The sequence below is a fragment of the Solanum verrucosum genome, unplaced genomic scaffold (genome assembly GCF_900185275.1).
Source record: "Solanum verrucosum unplaced genomic scaffold, falcon-dt-bn FXZP01000189.1, whole genome shotgun sequence".
In the NCBI taxonomy this organism is placed as follows: Eukaryota; Viridiplantae; Streptophyta; class Magnoliopsida; order Solanales; family Solanaceae; genus Solanum; species Solanum verrucosum.
Window position 1 is genome coordinate 991,223 of NW_026020814.1, and position 22,116 is coordinate 1,013,338.

Sequence of the window (22,116 nt, forward strand, 5' to 3'; positions counted from 1 at the left end):
GGTGAAGACAACATTTAGTAGGTATCAAACCGAGGATGATGAGGACATTCAAACAGGGGAAGGTGATGCTTCACCTTTATTTCCTAAGACAGGTCATCCAATTGGAAGTATGAATAAAAGGATAGGCAAGACTTTTAACATGGAGCATAATGAGTGGTTTGAAGCTCATCGATATGCTTTGTTCAATACTGGAGATGAAAAAGTAGAGACATTCATCAAGTAAGATAAAATAGTCATTTGCTTTTAAATTTAAATTCCATTAATAAGGTTAGATTGATTAAATTGCATATCATTCTTGCAGGGAACATAATAATTTAATTGATAATCGTACTAGAGGAAATGCATGGGTAAAAGCACAAATCCACAGTAAAGATTTCAGTGATTGGTTTAGGGATAAAGTTAAAAATATTGAAGTGTCCAATCATTTAAGATGGCTAGCTAAAGGGCCTAATTTTGTGGCTAAAAGATATACTGGATATTTCATTAATGGATATAGATTTCATACAAAGACACGGGATGTCCCTTGCAAGACTCAGAATAGTGGAGTGACTTTGTCAGCAACAACAGATAATTTTGCTAGCGCTAGGGACCAAAATCTTATCGATGGAATGGTTATCTATTATGGAATTATTCAGGATATCATTGAGATTGACTATTGGGGTTGCTTTAGTGTTGTACTTTTTAGACGTGATTGGTTTCATAATGAAGTTGATGAATATGGATTGACTCGCGTATACATCAATAAAAAATGCAGCACGAATGATCCTTTTGTACTAGCATCCCAAGTGCATCAAATTTTTTATGTGGAAGACCCAATTGAGAAAAATGTATATTATGCAAGACATAAAGTTTCAGTGGATTTGTATGATTTGGAGAAAAAGAATTGTCCTAATATTGAAGAAACATTTTGGAGAGAGACTAACGATAACATTGGTTCATCAGAAAGAGTACTCGATGTAGATGTTAGATGGTCAAGAGAAGATCTCTCTGTTGATATCATTGATCTACCTGCCCTTGCACAACATTCAGAAGATGTAACTATGCAAACATCAGAAGAGGAGGATGACTTTGATGACACTGATTGGGATTGGATGGAGGCTGATGATTGACAAAGGATCTTCCTAACTTGTTCAATACATTCTCTTCTTCATTTTTTTGTAGTGAGTAATAAATACCTTTTTGAGTTGCATCATATAAAGTATGAATGTCGATTGGACTCTATTTGGATTTCTACTTATTTGCTACTGCTAGTTGCTTGATTTCTGCTTATTTGTTTTGAAATATTTTCTTGCTAATGTTGGTACTATAGATATATTAGTACAGATCCTATTGTTGTTTGTTCTTCTCACTTTCATTGTTTTTGTTATTCACATTTGAAAATTCTACACTAAGAGGCTTCTTCTGTCTTATTTTTACACAGATTTGGATAGTCATGAGTCAACAAGAGTCTTCAAAAAGAAACAAAAGAGCAAAAAATAAGACATATGCTAAACCTGGATCATTATCATTCTTGGCAAATAAAAAACGACGGTTATTGACAACAAATGAAAATTTTCAAGCTATAGAGTCAGAGAAAGGACAACTGCTTAAATTAATTGAACAACAACCGGCAACACCACAATCTGAAGCTAATGGACAATCTGTAGAGGAGCAGCCTCGTGAACAGCCTCGTGAGCAACCTCTTGAGCAACAACCTATAGAGGATCAAGTGCAAATGAACTCTGTCACTCCCCCAACTGGTGAACAACCTGAAGAACAAGGTAACATATAAACTTAGAAACTTACTAAATTCATCTATGAATTCTAATTTCTTATATTTTCTTATAGCTGAAGGTGTTTCCAGTAAAAACAAAAGAGGTCAAACGCAAATGCATAATGTACATGCATGAAAAGAGCGTAAATTGATCTTATTGAATAGGCTAAATCAACCAGCTGGTCCTACTGAGGACGTTGTGACAGAGTTAAGTAGCTTCCTAGGTACATTGGCAAGAAATGCGACTCTTTGCCCATTTGATATATTTGATTGGAGGAGCATGGATACTAAAAAGGATTTATGTGATTATACTAAGGTTTGGAGTTTTCAATATTTAATTTCTTGTAGAAATATTTTACTTCAATCGGCGAACTGAATGACACCAAATTGTAGGAGAAATACATTATTCCTGAAGCTGCAAAAGATTGGGCTTTGGTAACAATTCGAGAGGCTTGGAGAAGGCATAGAAGTGACTTGAAGATAAATTATTACGATCCATATGACAATGATGAAATTCGAATGGCAAAAAATCCTGGTCATATCCCAGAATGTCAGTTTAGAGAGCTCCTTAAATATTGGAAGTCTGAGAAATTCAAGGTAAAATGTAGTTCAGAATCTGAAACATCCAGCTTATTCTTCTCCTGATCTCTTTTGTGATATAGCTGCTGCTGCAATTTTATTTTTCTTTAACTTTCTCTTCTCAGTTGCAATATTGTTGCAGCTTGTTACTTCTTCCAGTTTGGTAGTCACAACTAAAACGGAGGATTTTTCTCCAATCTTAGAGAATGTTCATTGAGTAAGATTTTTATGCTTATCTCACTGTACAGCTAAGATTAACAACCAAAGTTTTATGTTCCTGACTATTTTTCTTATTTATTTTAGTTTAAACTCAATAATTTCAGTTAGAAGTTGATAAGATCAAATGTAACAGGATAAAAAGTCACATGTTCAACTCTTTACTCAAAAAGAAAAAATCTTAAGAACTTATTTATTAGTAAAGTTTGATCGCTGAAATTTGCATCAAGGTTTCACTAAACTAAGTGCCATTTTGGATAAACTGTTTTTAGGTGCTTTTGACTCATGATTTAAAACATACTCATGACTAATCTTAAGTGGTGCTAACCTACTTTGCTCACTAAATTGGTTTGAATAAAAAGTTGACAAATTGTTATGAGTACCTTAAAGAGAGACTTCAATGTTGGCATATTTATGCAACTGTAAGCTAAGCTTTCTAATAATGTTATGGTGATTGGGTTGTAAGTTTTCACTTGTTTGACTCATAATCTATTTATGTTTGATGATGTTATGAATCAAGCTTTTAAACTTATCAAACTAAGGTCTGCAGATTGGTTTTAGCTTCATAACATTCATACTTACAAAGCATATTCTTTACTTGGATTTGTTAAAAAAGAAATATTGAGACATTGACCTCATCTAGTACATTATGTAGCACCCATATGCCTTTGGTTAACATTATTGATTCATTTATTTGCAGAAAATGTCTGAAACAAATACTCAGAAAAAGCTGATGAATCCACACACAGCAGGCAAAAAGAGTTTTGCTTTAATCCGTAGTAAATTGGTGTGTTCTCTTATTAATTATCTAGTCTTAACCTATCATTTAAGCAACTCCTAATATCTATTTTTATGTGATTAGGAAAAAGAAAAGGAATCTGTATCCGCTATGGAGCTCTTTGTGGTCACAACAAGAAGAAAACCTGGTCGTTTGTACAAGGCATCGAATGAGTACACAACTAGTAAAATTGTACGAATATTGTCAATATTTTTTTTTACTAAGACCAATTATTTATTCTAAATTTTAATTTACAAGAATGCTTGTTGGATATGCTTTGTTAAGCTGAAATGGAGGAAATTGAAAAGCAAATGAGCACAAATGGTCAGTCTGTTGATGCATTTTCAGCCGTCATGGGTCCAGAATATCCGGGTCGTCTAAGACTATATGGAGTGGGGGTTACAAAGACAACTTTGAAAAAGAAAGTTGACAATTCTGAACCAACTTTGAATGAAACAAATGATGTAGTGCAACAAATGCAAGAAAGGATGCAAAAAATGGAGAAACAAATGGAAGAACAAAGGAGAACTATGCGACAAGAAATTATTGCAGATGTAGTTGCACAACTTCAGCATGCAGGATTAATTGATCCTAACATACTAGCAGCATTGTTTGTTCCTTCCCCAAGAGAAGCTACTTCTGCTCAAACAGCCGAGCAAGGTTTGTCGCTATTTATTTTGATTGTGGCCTTGTCGGCTATTTATTCTGATTGTGGCCTTGTTGGCCATTTAGTTAGTTGAGTATTTTCTAGGATCAACCTCGTCGGCTATGAGTAATTAAGTATCAGCTAACATCATTCTATATACCACTGTTTCAGGAGATGTCCTTTTTTTTTTCTTGTTGTACCATTTTAATGTCTGATGGACTGCTGTAACATTTATATTATAAGGGACTATTGAGTAAAGTCTTGTTGATTTCTTATTGCCTATTTCTTCTGATTGTGGCCTTGTCGGCCATTTGGTTAGCTGAGTATGTTCTAGGATCAACCTCGTCGGCTATGAGTTATTAAGTATCAGCTAGCATCATTCTATAAACTATTGTTTTAGGGGATCTCCCCTTTTTTTCTCGTTGTAGCATTTTAATGTATGTTGGACTGCTGTAACATTTATGTTTTTTGGTAAACTATAAAATACCATAAACAAACAAGGGGCCGATACACCTAGGATCATCCAAGGTAATTGACAAACGACGTTGTAAGCCATAAGAGAATCCCGTAACTCTTTCCTGCCTTACTTTGTATTATAGGCGTAAACCATTGTCATGATAAATCTCTGTTGCAGAGAAATACTTCTCACTTCGCAAGTAATCAACTGAGATGTTGACTCTATTAGTGTAACTGTATAGTAATCCGGCCTCCAAGTTTTCCAAATCCTACCATTGTATTGAGAAGCAAGATTAGTAATGAACGGCTCTGAGCTATCAAATCAATCTTCCCTACTTTTATTTTTGTTTCCAGTAACCCTACCAGCCCAATTTTTTCATTATTACAAAGGAGTTTCACCTCCTTTTGTTTATTAGGGCCATTGAGCCCATCACATTCCAACAAAGACAACTATCCATTCCCAATGTTGGGATTAGGATGGCCTCCCACTATTCCTTCACTGTTACTGATAGCCTTCTTACTCTTACCCTCTTTGTTCAGTACCTGAAAATTGTTTTAACTCTCTACATGTAGTGGCTGCTTAGTTTGAGACTTCAGTGGTTTTAGAGGTGTGACCCAAACATTAGTTGCACTCTGATTCTGAGACTCATCTAATATGTCCGCCTTATGAGGATCCAACGCACTTGTTGGAGATGATATTTTCTCCTGAACAATGATTCCTTTAATTGAAGGTTGGATATCTTGGCCAACTCGAGTCGCCATTCCTTCTAATTCGTCCCTTTTTTTGCCCGGAGTTGTATTCTTCTTCCTACAGTTCACTTCTGAATGGCCATATTTATCACAAACCTTACACAACGTTGGCTTCCAATCATACAACAACTTCTGCTCTATCAAATTACCCTTCTCCGACCTGAACAGGATCACCTCTGGCAGCATTGTGTCCATTTCAACTTCAACTAGCAGCCTCGCAAAGTTCAGTCCTACTTTTCTTTCAGTATTATGGTCCACCATTAGAGGTTTCCCAACCAAACTACCAATCTTACTAAGTCCTTTCGGACTCCAGTACTTAAAATCAAGACCAGGAAGCTTGATCCAAATAGGTACAATGCGTAGTTCTTCCCTCGTAAATTCCATATCAGGATTCCATGCCTTCACTATAAATGGTTTGTTGTCAAAGTGGTATATGCCACCTTGCAACACCTCTTGCTTCCCTACGTCAGTGTCAAATCGAACTATAACAATACCATTCTTGAGCATCGCCATTTTGTTAATTCCTAGCTTGGACCAAGGCCTGTGTATGAATCCTTTCAGCACTTCAAATGGGGGATGGGATCCCAACACATAACACACTACTGCAGTCTTCCAATTGGCAATTTCTGAACTAATATCCTCTAATTCAATCTCAATTACGGGGGATTCACCATGCATAACAAGTTCTACATACTCCAATTTGAACCCAACGTTTCTCCTGTATGTGGACTGTTCTGATTGCTCTTGCAGTTGGGTCATTATTCTTCTGTTAGTTAGAAAATAGCTTTACTGTTAGTCATTATTCTTCTTGTTGTAAATAAATTAAGACTTTAATAGTGAGGAATATATTAGTTTTGAGTAATTGTTGAATTGAACTAGGAGTGATGGAATAATTCCCAGAAGAAGTAGGCAAATATCTTCTGCAACTATACTATTTTTTAATGTCATTTGAAGCTTATTGAATTTATATGCTTGTTGTAGATATAGAGTGATAACTTTAAAATATATCATTGAAGTCATTGAACTTTTGCAACAAAATTGCTAAATTATTTTGTATTTTCATTAATTGTATGTAGGTGATGATATTGAAGAAGGAGATGAAAGTAGTACTGAAGACTTGACATAGGAGCTGAATTGAGTTGATGTTAACTTTACCTATGTTCTGGAAATCTGTTATTTTTGAAAATTGAAAACCGTGTGGTGCATCTGTACATTAATTTCACACTTTTTGAATGGTTGAAAAATGTTTATATATTTTGCTTTTATCGATATTATGTACCCAACCATGGATCTTAGATTATAATTTTGGTAATGAAATATAACTTCTTCGCATGATCTTTTTATGTGTATTTTATGTATCAAAGTATTGCAATGGCTAAATTAATAATATATGTGGAACCAATAGTATATATGTTGGGATAGCCTAATATTAATCGTTGCAATATGTATATATTAATTGTTGCAAAAAGTAAAGAATTATTGCATTACCCCGTAATAACTGTACCAATAGACATTGAGCAACAATTATAATAGTTTAAAATTGATGCATTACCATATAACAACCGTTGCAATAAAATGAAATTGTTGTAAAAATAATTGTAGCAACAACCTACAAAGAACTGTCGCATAAAACTCTATCGAGACGGTAAAAAACCGTACCAATAGGGGTGTTAACCGTTGGCAATGGATTGTAAATAAATGTGGCATAAAACTTAATTCCGACGGTTCATAACCGTACCAATAGAACTTTAACCGTTGGCAATTTATTAATCTGTAAACCGTCGCAATAGGGGCATCTACTGCTACAATTGGAATAACCGTCGGACAAAACCGTCCCAATAGAACTAATGCAACGCCAACTGCTGTAGCGGTTGGATAAACCGTGGCGTTAGAGCTATAGCGACGGTAGAGAAGCCTATTGCAACAGTAAGTTAACCGTGGCAGTAGATCATATTTCTAGTAGTGTCTGTTCAGACCCGTTTTTTCCAGAACATTGTGTCCTTTGGGAAAAGTAACGACTTTTCGGAAGGATTACCGTTTGGGAAAAGAAACGACTTTTTGGAAAGATTATCGTTACACGTGAATTTCAAATAAATTCAGTTGCGCCAAATTAATTATGTTATTTAATTAACATTCTGAATTAATTTATAAGAGAAAGGAAATGATTTAACAAGATTGATTAAATAAATTTTGTCCAAAAATATTATCAATCAATCACATCATTTGCCAAATCCAAATCCAAATTAGAAGCTGAAGCCGAGGCCGAGGCCGAGCGAGCGACGTAGACGGCACGAGGGGGCACCTTCTTCTTAACCCTTTAAGAACTAAAGGAAGTGTTTCCTAATATAAGGACAACAATTTCCTTTCTTCTACCGATATGGTAAAAATGACCTTTCATTTGCACTTTTTCAATGATGACTGTTCATTTTCCCTCCAAAATTGGTTCCCCCACTTTCATTGGTTCTTCCACTTTCCATTTTCTCTTTTTATTTCTCATTCACACCTTGCTAAACCCAACAATCCCCCACATGAATGGGGAATAGCTATTGTTAAAACATATGCATGAAAAACTTGTGTGTCTCGTAAGTAAGGGTTAATCGCATCTGGATAAGTAGGTTTTCCTTTAAACTTTCCGTAGTGAACATATATCGGATATACTCGATCAATCGGTAGATTTGATATCTTTGAACCGTCGAACTTTAGTGTATACCTAGACAACATAAGTCACACAATCAACCCTTGAACTGTTTTTGGTCTCATTATTTTGTTCGTTTCAGCCATGAACACATCTCGGTTAATAAGTGCTTAAAGAACTGGCCTTATCAGATTCTCTTTGAAGCGGCTTACACTTCACACTTACATAGGTGGTTTTTAATTGTGTTATCCCGTAGATACACTATTTGATATACCCTGTATCAAACTTAGAAACCATTAAAAAGTCCTTATGCCTTTATACTAGTTACTGAACATTGTCTCATCATGAGAATGGACATAAAATAATTTTTGACAATGTTGAACCGTCATTTATGACTTTGTTTTATCTCCTTGAACCTAGATCTTGGGATCTCCAGTCTTCTAGGTAGAGTTATCGCCACGATGACTTGTTCTCGGCCATAGTCCATTCCCGTCGATGATCTCTCAACTCTCTCTCTAGTTAGGCTTTTTGTAAGTGGATCCAACACATTATCCTTTGACTTTACATAGTCAATTGTGATAATTCCACTAGAGAGTAGTTGTCTAACAGAGTTATGTCTTCGTCTTATGTGATGAGACTTCCCGTTATACATAACGCTTCCAGCCCTTCCTATTGCAGCTTGACTATCGCAGTGTATGCATATAGGGGCCATTGGTTTAGGCCAAAACGGAATATCTTCTAAGAAATTCCGGAGTCATTCAGCTTTTTCACCTGTTTTGTCTAAGGCAATGAATTCTGACTCCATTGTAGAGCGAGTTATACATGTTTATTTGGATGATTTCCAAGATATTGCTCATCCACCAATAGTGAAAACATATCCACTCGTGGATTTTGTTTCAGTTGACCCAGTAATCCAATTTGCATCACTATATCCTCCAAGAACTGTTGGATATTTGTTGTAATGCAAAGCATTGTTTTGAGTGTCTTCTAAGTACCCCAAAACTCTCTTCATTGCCAACCAATGATTTTGATTGGGATTACTTGTGTATCGACTCAGTTTACTTATAGCGCAGGCTATGTCTGGTCGTGTACAATTCATGACATACATCAAACTTCCCAATACTCTGGCGTAATCCAATTGAGACTGACTTTCACCTTTATTCTTAGTAAGATTAAGGTTCACATCAATTGGAGTCTTTGCCTTTTTGAAATTCAAATACTTGAACTTTTCAAGTACCTCTTGAATATAATGAGATTGAGACAATGTTATACCGTTAGGAGTTTTGTGAATCTTTATACCCAATATTAAATCGGCTACTCCTAGATCTTTCATATCAAACTTACTAGCAAGCATACGCGTAGTAGCTTTTATATTTGCAATGTCCTTGCTCATTATCAGCATGTCATCCACATATAGGCATACAATGACTTCCTGATCCGTAGTGTCTTTAATGTAAACACATTTATCACACTCATTGATCTTAAATCCATTTGACAACATGGTTTGATCAAACTTTGCATGTCATTGTTTCGGTGTTTGTTTTAGTCCATAAAGTGACTTAACAAGTTTGCATACTTTTTTTTCTTTGCCGGGAACTACGAAACCCTCAAGCTGTTCCATGTAGATTTCTTCCTCCAACTCTACATTTAAGAATGCGGTTTTCACATCCATTTGATGGATTTCAAGACCGTATATTGCAGCTAGGGCAATTAACATCCGAATTGATGTAATCCTAGTCACCGACGAGTATGTGTCAAAATAATCAAGACCTTCTTTCTGTCTAAAGTCTTTGACAACAAGTCTTGCTTTATGTTTGTCAATAGTTCCATCATCTTTCATCTTCTTTTTGAAGATCCATTTAGAACCTAAAAGTTTGTTCCCTGGAAGAAGATCAACCAACTCCCAGGTATGATTGATTAAGATTGATTCAATCTCACTATTGACAGCCTCCTTCCAAGAGGTTGAGTCGCTAGACAACATCGCTTCCTTGAATGTTTGAGGCTCACTTTCAAGAAGGAATGTTACAAAATCATATCCAAATGAAGTAGCTGTCCTTTGACGTTTACTGCGCCTTGGACTCTCTTCATTGGTTTCATTCTCTTTTGGTTCTTCTCGAGGTTGTTTAGACCCTCCACTAGATGAGTCAAGTCTATTTTTATACGGATAGATATGTTCAAAAAATTCAGCATTATCTGATTCCATTACCGTATTATCATGAATAGCCGGATGTTCAGACTTATGAACCAAAAATCGACATGTCTTACTATTTGTGGCATATCCAATGAATACACAATCCACAGTCTTAGGCCCTATTTTCACCCTCTTAGGTATAGGAACCTGGACCTTGTCAAGATACCCCCACACTTTGAAATATTTCAAGTTGGGTTTTATACCTTTCCATTTCTCATATGGAATAACATGTGTCTTCGTATGAGGCACTCTATTGAGTATTCGATTTGCTGTAAGAATAGCCTCCCTCCACAAGTTTTGTGGTAAACCTGAACTTATAAGTAAGGCATTCATCATTTCCTTTAAAGTTCAGTTTTTTCTTTCTGCAATTCCATTAGATTGTGGAGAGTAAGGAGCAGTAGCTTGATGGATTATTCCATTTTCCAAACATATTGCTGCAAATGGGGATTCATATTCTTCACCTCTATCACTTCTAATCATTTTGATCTTTCTATCCTACTGATTTTCAACTTCAGTTTTATATTGCATAAATGCATCTATTGCTTCATCCTTACAATTTAGCAAATAGACATAAAAATATCTAGTGCAATCGTCAATAAAAGTTATGAAATACTTTTTCCCACCACGTGTTGGTGTTGACTTCATGTCACAAATGTCAGTGTGAATTAGTTCTAAAGGATATGAATTCCTTGCAACAGATTTATAAGGATGCTTAGCATACTTAGATTCAACGCAAACTTTACATTTTGATTTATTGCACTCAAATTTAGGCTAAACATTTAAGTTAATTAGTTTTCGCAAGGTTTTGTTATTAACGTGTCCCAAACGTTCATGTCATAAACATTTAGACTCAAGCAAGTAAGAAGAAGTAGAATCTTTATTCATATCAACTGCAATTACATTGAGTTTAAAAAGGCCCTCAGTGAGGTAACCTTTTCCTACATACATCTCATTCTTACTTACTACAACTTTATCAGAAACAAATACACATTTGAATCCATTCTTAGTCAGAACTGGTATAGAAACTAGGTTCTTTCGCAATTCCGGAACATACGAGACCCTGTAAAAAGTCACCACCTTGCCTGATGTCATCTTTAGGAGGATCTTGCCAGTTCGTTCCACCTTTGCAACAGCAGAATTTGCCATAAACAACTTCTCGTCTGTAGGTGCTGGAGTATATGATGAAAATAATTCTTTGTTGGCACAAACATGGCATGAGGCACCAGAATCTATCCACCATTCTCTTGGATTTCCAACCAAGTTGCATTCTGAAAGCATTGCACAAAGATCGTCCATCTCTCATTTGGATTCAGCCAAATTTGCTTGATCCTTCTTCTTGTCCTTCTTGGGACCCCTACATTCAGTAGCCTTATGACCACGTTTGCCACAGTTGAAGCAACTTCCATTGAATTTCTTCTTAGGAGGATTGCTCTTTGGACCAGATGCTTTCTTTCTTTTCTTTGATTTTGTGGGATCTTCTTCAACAATATTTACTCCAGATATTGTTGAATTACCACGCGACCTCTTTTCTGCGGCCTTGTTGTCTTCTTCGATTCTCAGCCTTACCATAAGATCTTCAACAGTCATCTTCTTGCGTTTATGTTTCAAGTAGTTTTTGAAGTCCTTCCACAATGGAGGTAACTTCTCAATAATTGCAGCCACTTGAAAAGCATAATTCACAACCAATCCTATATTAAAGATTATGTAAGTATTAAGAATAAACTTAATATTTCCAACATAGGTATTAAATAAATTTATACCTTCAGCAAGGAGATCATGGATTATGACCTACAATTCTTGAACTTGGGTGACGACAGTCTTACTGTCTATCATCTTATAGTCCAGAAACTTTGCCACAATAAACTTCTTCATTCCGGCATCCTCTGTTTTGTACTTCTTTTCTAAAGCATCCCAGAGTTCTTTTAAGGTTTTGACATTACTGTACACATTGTACAGATCATCCTGCAGGCCACTCAGAATATAATTTTTACACAAAAATCAGATGTGTCCATGCTTTTGTTACCAAGAATCGTTCTTCAGGTGGAGTTTCATCCGACATAACGGGAACGTTCTCATTAATGAACCTCTGCAGACTCAACGTAGTCAGATAGAGGAACATTTTTTGCTGCCATCTCTTGAAGTCGACTCCAGAAAACTTTGCAGGTTTCTCAGTCAGTGCTAGGGCAGCATTTGAACGATTGTGTGCAACCGATGTTGTTGCAGCACTTACTGTTCCAACATTTACTTGACTTGAATTAGTCATTTTTCTGTCACAAATGGCAGACAATTTAGTATGTGAAATACTACCAGTAAAGACTAAATCCTTACACAGACTGTTTCTGATTTAACGATAAAGTTTTTATGTTCTTTTAATCGTTAACCGAATGAATTTTAAAAATTCAAACAGAGTAGAAAACCATAAAGGTTTTAATCTCCAGAAACCTCAAATACAGAAACTATTAAATTTCTTAAGATTGTTATCTCCTGTATTCAGGTTAGTCAAAAATACAGAAACAGAAAAAAAAAAAAAAAAAAATGAAATTGACAGAATGATTTTTAATCTGAGTCCCCAGAAACCACTGTGTTTCCTTAAGAAATTTAATCCCCTCACTGTACTCGAGGTTGCAGATTAATTCCTCCCAAGATAAAACGGATTAACCTGTTAAAGAGGTAGCGGTACCTCAAACTTCAATAACTTCAGCGAACGCAAGAACAGCAACAAGAGCACACACAGACTCAGTCGATCGACAATTTTATATATGTAAAAAAATGTATGCAGAGGGGAAAATTTTCAGTGTTTGAAAAAACGAAAAAGACCTCTTATTTATAGTCATTTGCAGCAAGGAACGCGTCTGTTCAGAAAATCTGTTCAGACCCGTTTTTTCCAGAACATTGTGTCCTTTGGAAAAAGTAACGACTTTTCGGAAGGATTACAGTTTGGGAAAAGTAACGACTTTTTGGAAGGATTACCGTTACACGTGAATTTCAAATAAATTCAGTTGCGCCAAATTCCGAAGCCGAAGCCGAAGCCGAAGCCGAGGCCCAGCGAGCGACGACGACGGCGCGAGGGGGCACCTCCTTCTTAACCCTTTAAGAACTAAAGGAAGTGTTTCCTAATATAAGGACAACAATTTCCTTTCTTCTACCGATATGGTAAAAATGACCTTTCATTTGCACTTTTGCAATGATGACTTTTCATTTTCCCTCCAAAATTGGCTCCTCCACTTTCATTGGTTCTTCCACTTTCCATTTTCTCTTTTTATTTCCCATTCACACCTTGCTAAACCCAACAATAAATATAGATAACAACAACATCAATTCATAATTAATATATTCTGTATTATGTATTGCTCCTTCTATTCGTTTTTAATAATCATGATTTCCTTTTAAGAGTCAATGATAAAAAGTTTTACTAACATTTGAATAAGTATTTTTTCATCATATTGATCATGAAAAAAATTTGTAATATATTGTATTTTTCATATAGTTTTTGAATAATTAAATCTTTAGTGTATATATCAATTTAATATAATTAATTTAGTTTTGAAAGTTAGTCAAACTAACTTTTGAAAACTGCAACGTAACAACTAAACGATGAGAGTATTAGAAATGAACCTTATTGTGCAAATGGTTAAAGCTCAAGTTTACTGCCTTAAGGATGCAAATGGTTGTATATTCTTAAAACTTTTTTTATCATGCAAGTAGCAAATTTATTGTAAAAGAAATTGTGAATAAATAGATTAGAATCCTAAACCTCTTGTAACTAAGAACTACACCAACAATATAAGTCACTACACCAACAATATAAGTCTAAATTATGCACACAAATTTGCTAGTAAATATTAAGAATTGTCTTGCTCTGCGTCGAAATTTTTATCTTAGATTACTTTTCTGAGACCCAAAAATCACAAGTCTAATTCCGCCTCTATAATGCTCCTCGAGTCTGGTAATATTGTCCTCTTGTGGTCCTTCACCTTGCTTCTAATTAGTAATAATTGTAAGTTCCTTGCTCTTGTTGGCATTAATCTCCTCATTATCATTAATTTTGTGTTTGTGTCCTTCCTAATTTTGTAATCCTTTTACATTGTCAGCATTAGTGACTAGTGAAAAAACTCTAAAATTCAACTTTAGAAAGTTGAAAAAAATCGATATCATGAGATCAGTTTTCGACTACAAAAGTTTTTAAATTATATTTTAAACATAAAATTGAAAAAAATACAAAACAAACCTTTCGAGGTCAAAAAATAATTCTGCAATTATATTATAGTAATTAGTGAACCTCCTAAGGTTGGTATTTGTTTTTCATAAAAAGTAAATTAATCGAAGGAACCGACCTCGAAGATTGGTAATGTTCTAAATGAATTTAGGTGTTTGAATGAAACCTCATAATGTTTGAGGGTCATGATGTTAAAAGGGAATAAGTAAGATGTCTTTTAGGCTATTTGTATTTAAAATTATGTGACGTAATATTATTAGTTTTGATGACGATAATTGAGAAGAAAAAATCTCAATTAAAAAATCTACCATGAAATTCAAAATTTAAGGTTAATCAATATCAAATTATCTGTAGTCAGACTAATAAATCTATCAAGAATCGAGATAAGAACAAAATTATGTCACCTCAATAAATTATAATCTTTTAATATAATTAATTTCCCATTGTAAGTGGTTTAATATGCGAATTTATTGACTTAATAAATATTGTGAGACTAATTGATTTGTTCATTTATTTCACCAGATTTCAAATTTATTATCTACAAAAGGTTGTGGTTAAAACTTCTCTATATAAGGCTTTGTCTTGACAATTGTTTAGCATTATTTATTTACAAGGCTTAGTTTTTTAAGCTCGACATTCATCAAGATTGTAAACTCTAATTCACCATAGCTAATTCTTCTAAATCACACCATAATCTAAAATCATGTTGAAAAAGATTATTGAATACAAACATTGAAGATTATGAAGAATTTTGCCATGGTGAATTAAGAGTTTACGGGCTAGATGAATGTCAATGCGGTCACTTTTTCACATGGGTATGTATGATGAATTTAATTTTAAAAGACGTACAGGAAAAATGACATATTTTGTACACTTTAATCATATATAAGTTTATTAGATCTGTTGTTTTTTTTTTTGGAGTTCTACTTTTAGTTTATAACACCACCAATATTAACTAGTCTAAACAAAGGGAATAACTAGAAATATTCAAACTTCAATTAGGTCACATTTTATATGGGTATATATTATAAATTTTAATTTTGTTTGATGTATAGCAGCTAGGACACATCTCATAAACTTCAATCGTGTATAAGTTACTCTGTTACTTTTAGATCTTTGCTTTAAAAAAAAAAAAAATTACTTAATAATTTCAATCACCTACAATCCACAAACGAATGAAGAAAAGGGTAAAAAGCATCAATAGGACGGAACACAAAGAGCTTTCACTACTTAAAAAGGACAAAAAAAATATTTTTAAAAAACTGACCTCAAAAAAATGTATATTAAAAAAATGATTTCGGATATTTGGTTTAAGCCTCAATATTTTTTAAATTATTTTTTTAAATAAAATTTATTTTATGAAGGGAGAATGCCTTGATTAATAAGATTACTGCCAAGATAACTTGTTGGTCTAACATTGCTTTCTTATGTTGGTAGGGTGTAGTTGATCAAATCAGGATATTTACTATGCAAATTTATTGGTAAAATCAAATTTATATGGTCCAGGTTGTGTGTTTGGTTAGGATTTCTAAGGCCTATTCTAGATTGGAATTATGAGGTGCATTGGGTGAGTACAATCGCAAAAAATAACTCTACAATAGTCCAAGTCACGACAATTATTTTTCTATGATTATCACATAGAATACGATAAAGAAATAATTGCATATTTCAACATATGGAAGATTGGATACTGGCAGAATTTTAAAGGAAGTGGTCCAGCAAATACATAAATATACATGGGAAAAGTATAGTTTGTTGTCAGTCTTTACTCCTATTTCTGAATGTTTATTATCCTTGATATATTTGTTGTAATTAGAGTTTGATATTGGTATATGCAGTACGCAATTGTATTGATAGAGGTAGTAGTAGTCCTAGACTGCTCTGTTTTGATTGTAAATATTTTTATCAATGAAAGTGATACTATTAATCGAAAATAATTTAACTAAAAAGTCGATAATGTTTATTTAATATTTTGGGATGGTGGATTTGAATTTTGGAAACAAGGAGTTAGTTATTGTGTGAAATGACAATAACATGCTGACTTTTTCATTAAAAACACGATTTTGTGTATAAAATTGTTAAAATAAAGTAACGTTCAATGAATATATGATGCATTCAAGGAATCCCAAAGGAGAGAGAGGTGGTGGTATTACACAAGTTCAGGAAAGGCAACAACTTGGCTGATTTTTTAACTAACCTTATTTATGATATTGCATGTACTGTAATGCAATTTCTCTCTAATGAAGATATGACAATACAAGCAAGAACAATAATTAAAGCAGACAAGCAAGGATAATCAAAGATCAGAATAAAGAAATGTTGAAACAGAAATCATGGATCAAGTTAAAAGACTACTATTAACAGGACAAACAAATACTCATTAAAGGGTTACGTGACAAAAAAAAGGAAACAGTTACTCTCCATAGAGTATAGTATGTTGTAACTCAAGCGTATATAGATCAAGATTGAGAAAAATACTTATGATATCCCGAACTAAGATGCAGTGGTATCAGTTCTCTTGAGCTCAATCTGCACGATTTAAGGATGGATTAGGTTATTTCTTTTGATTAAGGTTGATTCAGGTGATGTACAAGGTGATTAGGTCTTTTACCTTGATAAATGAAGATGACAACGTTGTGGAACTGAAGGAAGTCTTCACCTAATCTAATTCATGTAGCTTGTGAGATTTTTGAGCACTCAAATAGATACCACTCAAGATTAATGGAGTTTTGTCATGTTTGATTCGATGAAAGGACCTCTGGTAGCTCCATGAACAACCAAATGGAGCTAATAGGAGATTCGCTTGGTTCGGACAATTCATTTCCATTTTTTTTATCGTTTCAGCTTGTTGCTGATGCCTTTTTGTCTTGGGCTCGGGTCACTTTTGGACCCAAGTCAATTGTGATTTAACCCTATTTTTATTCAATAAATGGGTCTTGCCCATAAACAAAACACATTTTTTGTTACAAAACCAAGTAAATTGATTTGCATAATTTCTATTAGTTAAGGGACATTCTAAATAATAAACTTCACTCTTGAATTATGAATCCATCGTCGTTCAAATTTTAATTTACTAATTCTCTTTATTTACTTAATTTTTGAAGTTCATTTCATTATTTACGAGTGAAAATTTTAGACATTCAAAAAATTGGGGAACTAATATGTTGCATGTAATTTCCAAAACTTCTTCATGATGTATTACTATGTTTGAATTACTATTTGTTAAATAGTAAAATACCATGGTTATTAATTATGCGTTTATGAGAAATACTTGAATTAGACCTATTAAAGTAGTAAGCAATTCTGCTCCCATAATAAATAGGGAAGGGGACAAAGGATCACCCTGCTTAAGACCTCTAGAAGATTTAAAGAAATTATTTCTTTTTTTATCGTGGTAATTCTTGATCTCCCACCTTATAGCGTTCTGAGTTCCTACTATATATTAAAATTAGAGTACCCTTTCCTCCACCTCCGAAGGATGGAGGAGATATACAGCAAAAAAAGCGTCAAAGGATAATGATAAAATACCAATTGTTAGAGATTAATCTAACAATCATATCAATCCAGGACTCTGAGAAACCCAAGTGTCTCATAACCAAGCATAAGAAATCCCAAGCAACCCTGTCAAAGGCTTTAGCCATATCAAATTTGGAGACAACATTTCCATTCACATTTTTTCTATTCAAATTATGAACAAGTTCCTGACAAGGTTGTCTTCTTAGTTTTTTTTTTACTTGTCACAATTTCTTCTTTTAGAGTCAAACAATATGATTTTGACTATATATATATATATATATATTCCTTTTTAAGAGTCAAACAATATGATTTTGACTAACTAATATACATATGTATTACTTCTTTCATTTCTTTTGACTTGTCACAAATTCTTTTTAAAGAGTCAAACAATATGACCTTGACTAATATTTTAAAAAATATTTTTTATCATATTGATATGAAAAAAAAATGTAATTTATAGTTCTTTTCACATGATTTTTTCAAAAATAATATATCTAATGTATTATTTTAAATATTAAATTAAAAAAAAATCAATTTAGCTTTAAAAATAAGTCAAATAAATTGTCACTTGAAATGTCCTGCTTTACAACTAAAAAAGGAAGACCACATTTAAGATTAGCAAAATTATTAAATTAAATAAATATCTCTATATAAAGGCAAATAGTTAGAAGAAAACATGTAGTGATTCATAAGACAAAATATATGAGTTCCACCATGACCAAATCCATAGTACTTTCAATATTCATATTGATCATTTTTATTGAGGCAGTAAATTTTGCATCTGCATTTGTAACTGAATATACAATTCACATCATCAACTCTCTTTCAAATAACGATGTTCCTCTTTCTGTTCAATGTGAATCTAAAGATGCTACTCTCGAGAAAAAAAAATTGGAAGTGGGTGAAGATTAAGTCTTTCACTCCGTGGAAATGACGTTGATACTACTCGTTACTATTGTCACTATTGGTGGGGTTCTAAAAACCAATTTTTTGATGTTTTCAACAAAGACATTTCTCATGATTGTGGAAAAATAAGTGAAAACAATTTTGAATGTTTTTGGGAAGTACAAGATGATGGATTTTATTTTGGAGGTCATAATTTTCCTGGTTCTTATTCCAAAAGGTTTGCTTGGAATAATGTAAAAGATATGCTATATGGTTTTCTAATATAATAAATCGCTTGTTTTTAATACAAGTTCTTTATTTATTTCTTTTTAACAATTGTGAAGTTATTATCAATGTTTCTTTCATTATTTGTGTTTAATTAGAAGATAATCAGTCAACCTTAAGTTATTGGACACTTGTAACAAATTATAAAAAAGATATTGACCCTTTAATCCGACAAATTAATGTTAACTTAATCGAATTACGTCTTGTAAAAAATTAAATTAGATTAATTTACTTTTAACCAAAATTGACCCCTATGGTGCTCATCCTTATCTGGTCAATGACATGGTCAATTTGTCAAGATTTTTTTTTCATAATACCATTGTTTATATTAATGACGATTAATAGTGAATCAGATTTCACCATAACATTAATAAAATCCTAATTATTACAGATACTATTGTTGCATTGGGTTAAAGTAATCAACCTAACGAATGTACGAAAATATAGCCAAACACCCACCTCTAACCTTGGAAAAAAATAATTAAGTTGATACTCAAAAGCTGAACTTATCTAAAATTATGCATAGCCCTATATAATTCTACACCACAAAAATCATTCACTAACGTGTAGCTCTAACTTGACATATATCACTATGTCAAGTTAGGGTCTACATATTAGTGAATGATTAATTTTATATATTATTATAAAATTTTGGTATGATATACGGTATTTCGATATTTATTTTACAAATATCAAATACCGTATCGAATACCAAAAAATTCTAAAAGTCATTTCAAATACCATACCAAATACCATAATATTCATACCGCGGTATAAAATTTGTTGATTTCGGTATATACCATAGCATGCCCACCCCTAGTACTTAATTACTCTAGAGAATTTTATCTTTGAGAGAAAAAAAAGGGACTAGAGAATTAAGTATGCTCGGAATTGAGGGGGCAAAAGTATTTTATAGTCCAGAGGCCGGTGCCAGGATTAGGAGTTTGGGGGTTTCAAATTTTCTTTTTTTTTAAAAAGAAACTTTTTATTGATAGTAGGGTTTGAATCCACAATTATAGTGTGGAAAGCATTTCCAAAACTATTCTTTATCACTAAGTCATCACTCAATTTTGTTAGAGACTTACAATTTAACATAGATATATATTTATTTAATTTTCTAATACAAATATAGAATTACATAAAAGTTATTGGGTTCGTTCGAATCCATAAATCTCTACCTAACTCCGCCTTTGTCTACTACTTCATGCTAACTTAATTTTCGTTTTACACATTGCTAGCTAACTCATTAAACTAACTGAAACAAACCCGATTTCCAATACAAACACTGATATATATTGTTATCACTGAATACAAGTTACAACGTATAATACGCTCAACAAAGTAATAACATGCTAACTAAGGAGAGATTAACATAGAAGAAGGTTACTCAAAGGAGATGAGCTACTAGAACATAGAAAGGGGATGAGAGATAACTGAAAGCCAAAGCTTAGACATAATTTTCATAACCGTTCTTCTAACTCCTAGTCCTTTTTAACAAAGTGTAAATGGGTCTGGATCCCAAATAAAGCACTCTAATAGCCCGTAGGCCCTTACTGGGTCAATTTGGTTCACAACAATACTCTCACCCTCAAAAAGAACCTTGTCCTCAAGGTTCATGTGAGGAAACTTCATTTGGCAGCTTGGAGTATTATAATTGCCTTGGCTGCTACAGGTGAAAACCATTAGGAATAATATGATGATTTTGTTGGCAGCTTTGAGGATTGCAGAATTAACTCTATCACTCTTGCTTAGCTTCTGAACCTTCATCACTTTGTACAAGATAGCATGGCAAATATGTGTAATAATTTGAGATGTGTCCAAAAGAGTAAACCACCTAATGATGTCATTCAAACTTCCATATATCATGATTTTGATCTTAGAAACGTTATTGGCAGAAACACAAGGAACAAGTGACATTAACTAACAGAAACTCATTGATATAGCTAACAAATTCTGCAATGTCCTCGCTCCATTCGTTTTTAACATTAATTCCTTTTCTATCAATTGATATATGATGCAAATGATACTTCTTAACATACTCCAACCTGTCAAAGCTAAAATTGTCCAACTTCAAATACCGACGAACAATTTTAGAAGCTCCTTCTTCCTTGTGTCTCTCCATTGCAATTAAGCTATAATGTAATGTAACATCTCGCAAATTGAAAGAACTAGAAAGATCTAGAATTAGAAAGAGTGATTTTTGGAAATAAGAAAAATTTGGAAAAATTGGTTAAGTTAAGTTTGAGTTTTTGGTCAACTTCAAACAACTATAACTCCTAGCTCAGAATGATTTAGGTGTGTTTCCAGATATCGTAGGAAAAATCTTGGAATAATATTTCCAACGCCGCTGAGTTTGCTCAATTCTGAGTTTGTATGAGTGAGATATTCCCATTGGAAGTTGGGTTGTTCAATTAACAAAAGTGTAATCCGGATTTTAGAAGGGCATTACTGCCTTTTCCATGCCCCATTACTTAATTTCATTTTTTGGTAATTAATTAGGGTCTAAACTGATAGGATTCAGTTTACGTTTTTACAATGTTGAGTTAGGGTTTTGAGAGAAGAGAAAAGAAGAGGAGAAGGAGCAAGGAATCGTCAAGTTGTTGAAGCTAGGCTTGTGGATTTCGTCAATGGGTGATCCCTACGAGCTATGTGAGTCTTTCATAGCGTTGGGTTCGTTCACCCACGCGCCAATCATGTTTATTTCAGCGAAGTTTGTTCTAGAAAGTTGAAAGTAGATGAATCTTGAATGGTGTTCTTGAAACTGGCATTCGTTCTTGAGTTAGGTTGATATTGAGGAGTTCCTCGAGGTTATAATGTTGTTTCCTTGAGTTGTTTGACTTAGATTCTTGTGTATACATACTGGGTATCTAACTCTAAAGGGAATTTGAGAAAAAGAACCAAGTTTAGACGAATTGGGGTTAGAAAATGAAAAAGGAACAAGTCGGGCAGAAACAGGGTACCAGGTCCGCGTCACGGACCTGTTCCTCAGAAGTGTAACTTTCTCTTCACGTCGCGGAGAGGTCACGGACCTCTTTGCCTCAAAATTTATTTCGCGACCAAATATTTAAATACACCTCCACGTCGCGGACTAGTTTACAGGCAGTGATTTCTTGATCATTTCTTATGTTTAGCTATCTAAAATTATTCCTAAACATCATGAGATCTTTCCTATCACAAATCACAATCCTTGAATCTATAATTCAATTCAAG

At 33.6% G+C, this 22,116-nt stretch overlaps 2 protein-coding genes across 2 annotated transcripts in view; both read left to right on the forward strand.

Annotated features, from left to right (window-relative positions):
* LOC125813291 (heavy metal-associated isoprenylated plant protein 39) overlaps window positions 1-22,116 on the forward strand; it is a 246,590-nt gene that overhangs the window by 103,449 nt on the left and 121,025 nt on the right. The gene's annotated exons all lie outside the window — the stretch shown is intronic.
* LOC125813290 (uncharacterized) lies at window positions 3,252-6,304 on the forward strand. The gene is made up of 4 exons (XM_049492787.1): window positions 3,252-3,335; window positions 3,411-3,519; window positions 3,801-3,986; window positions 6,255-6,304. Exons 1-4 carry the CDS (start codon window positions 3,252-3,254, stop codon window positions 6,302-6,304), a joined length of 429 nt encoding a protein of 142 aa, XP_049348744.1.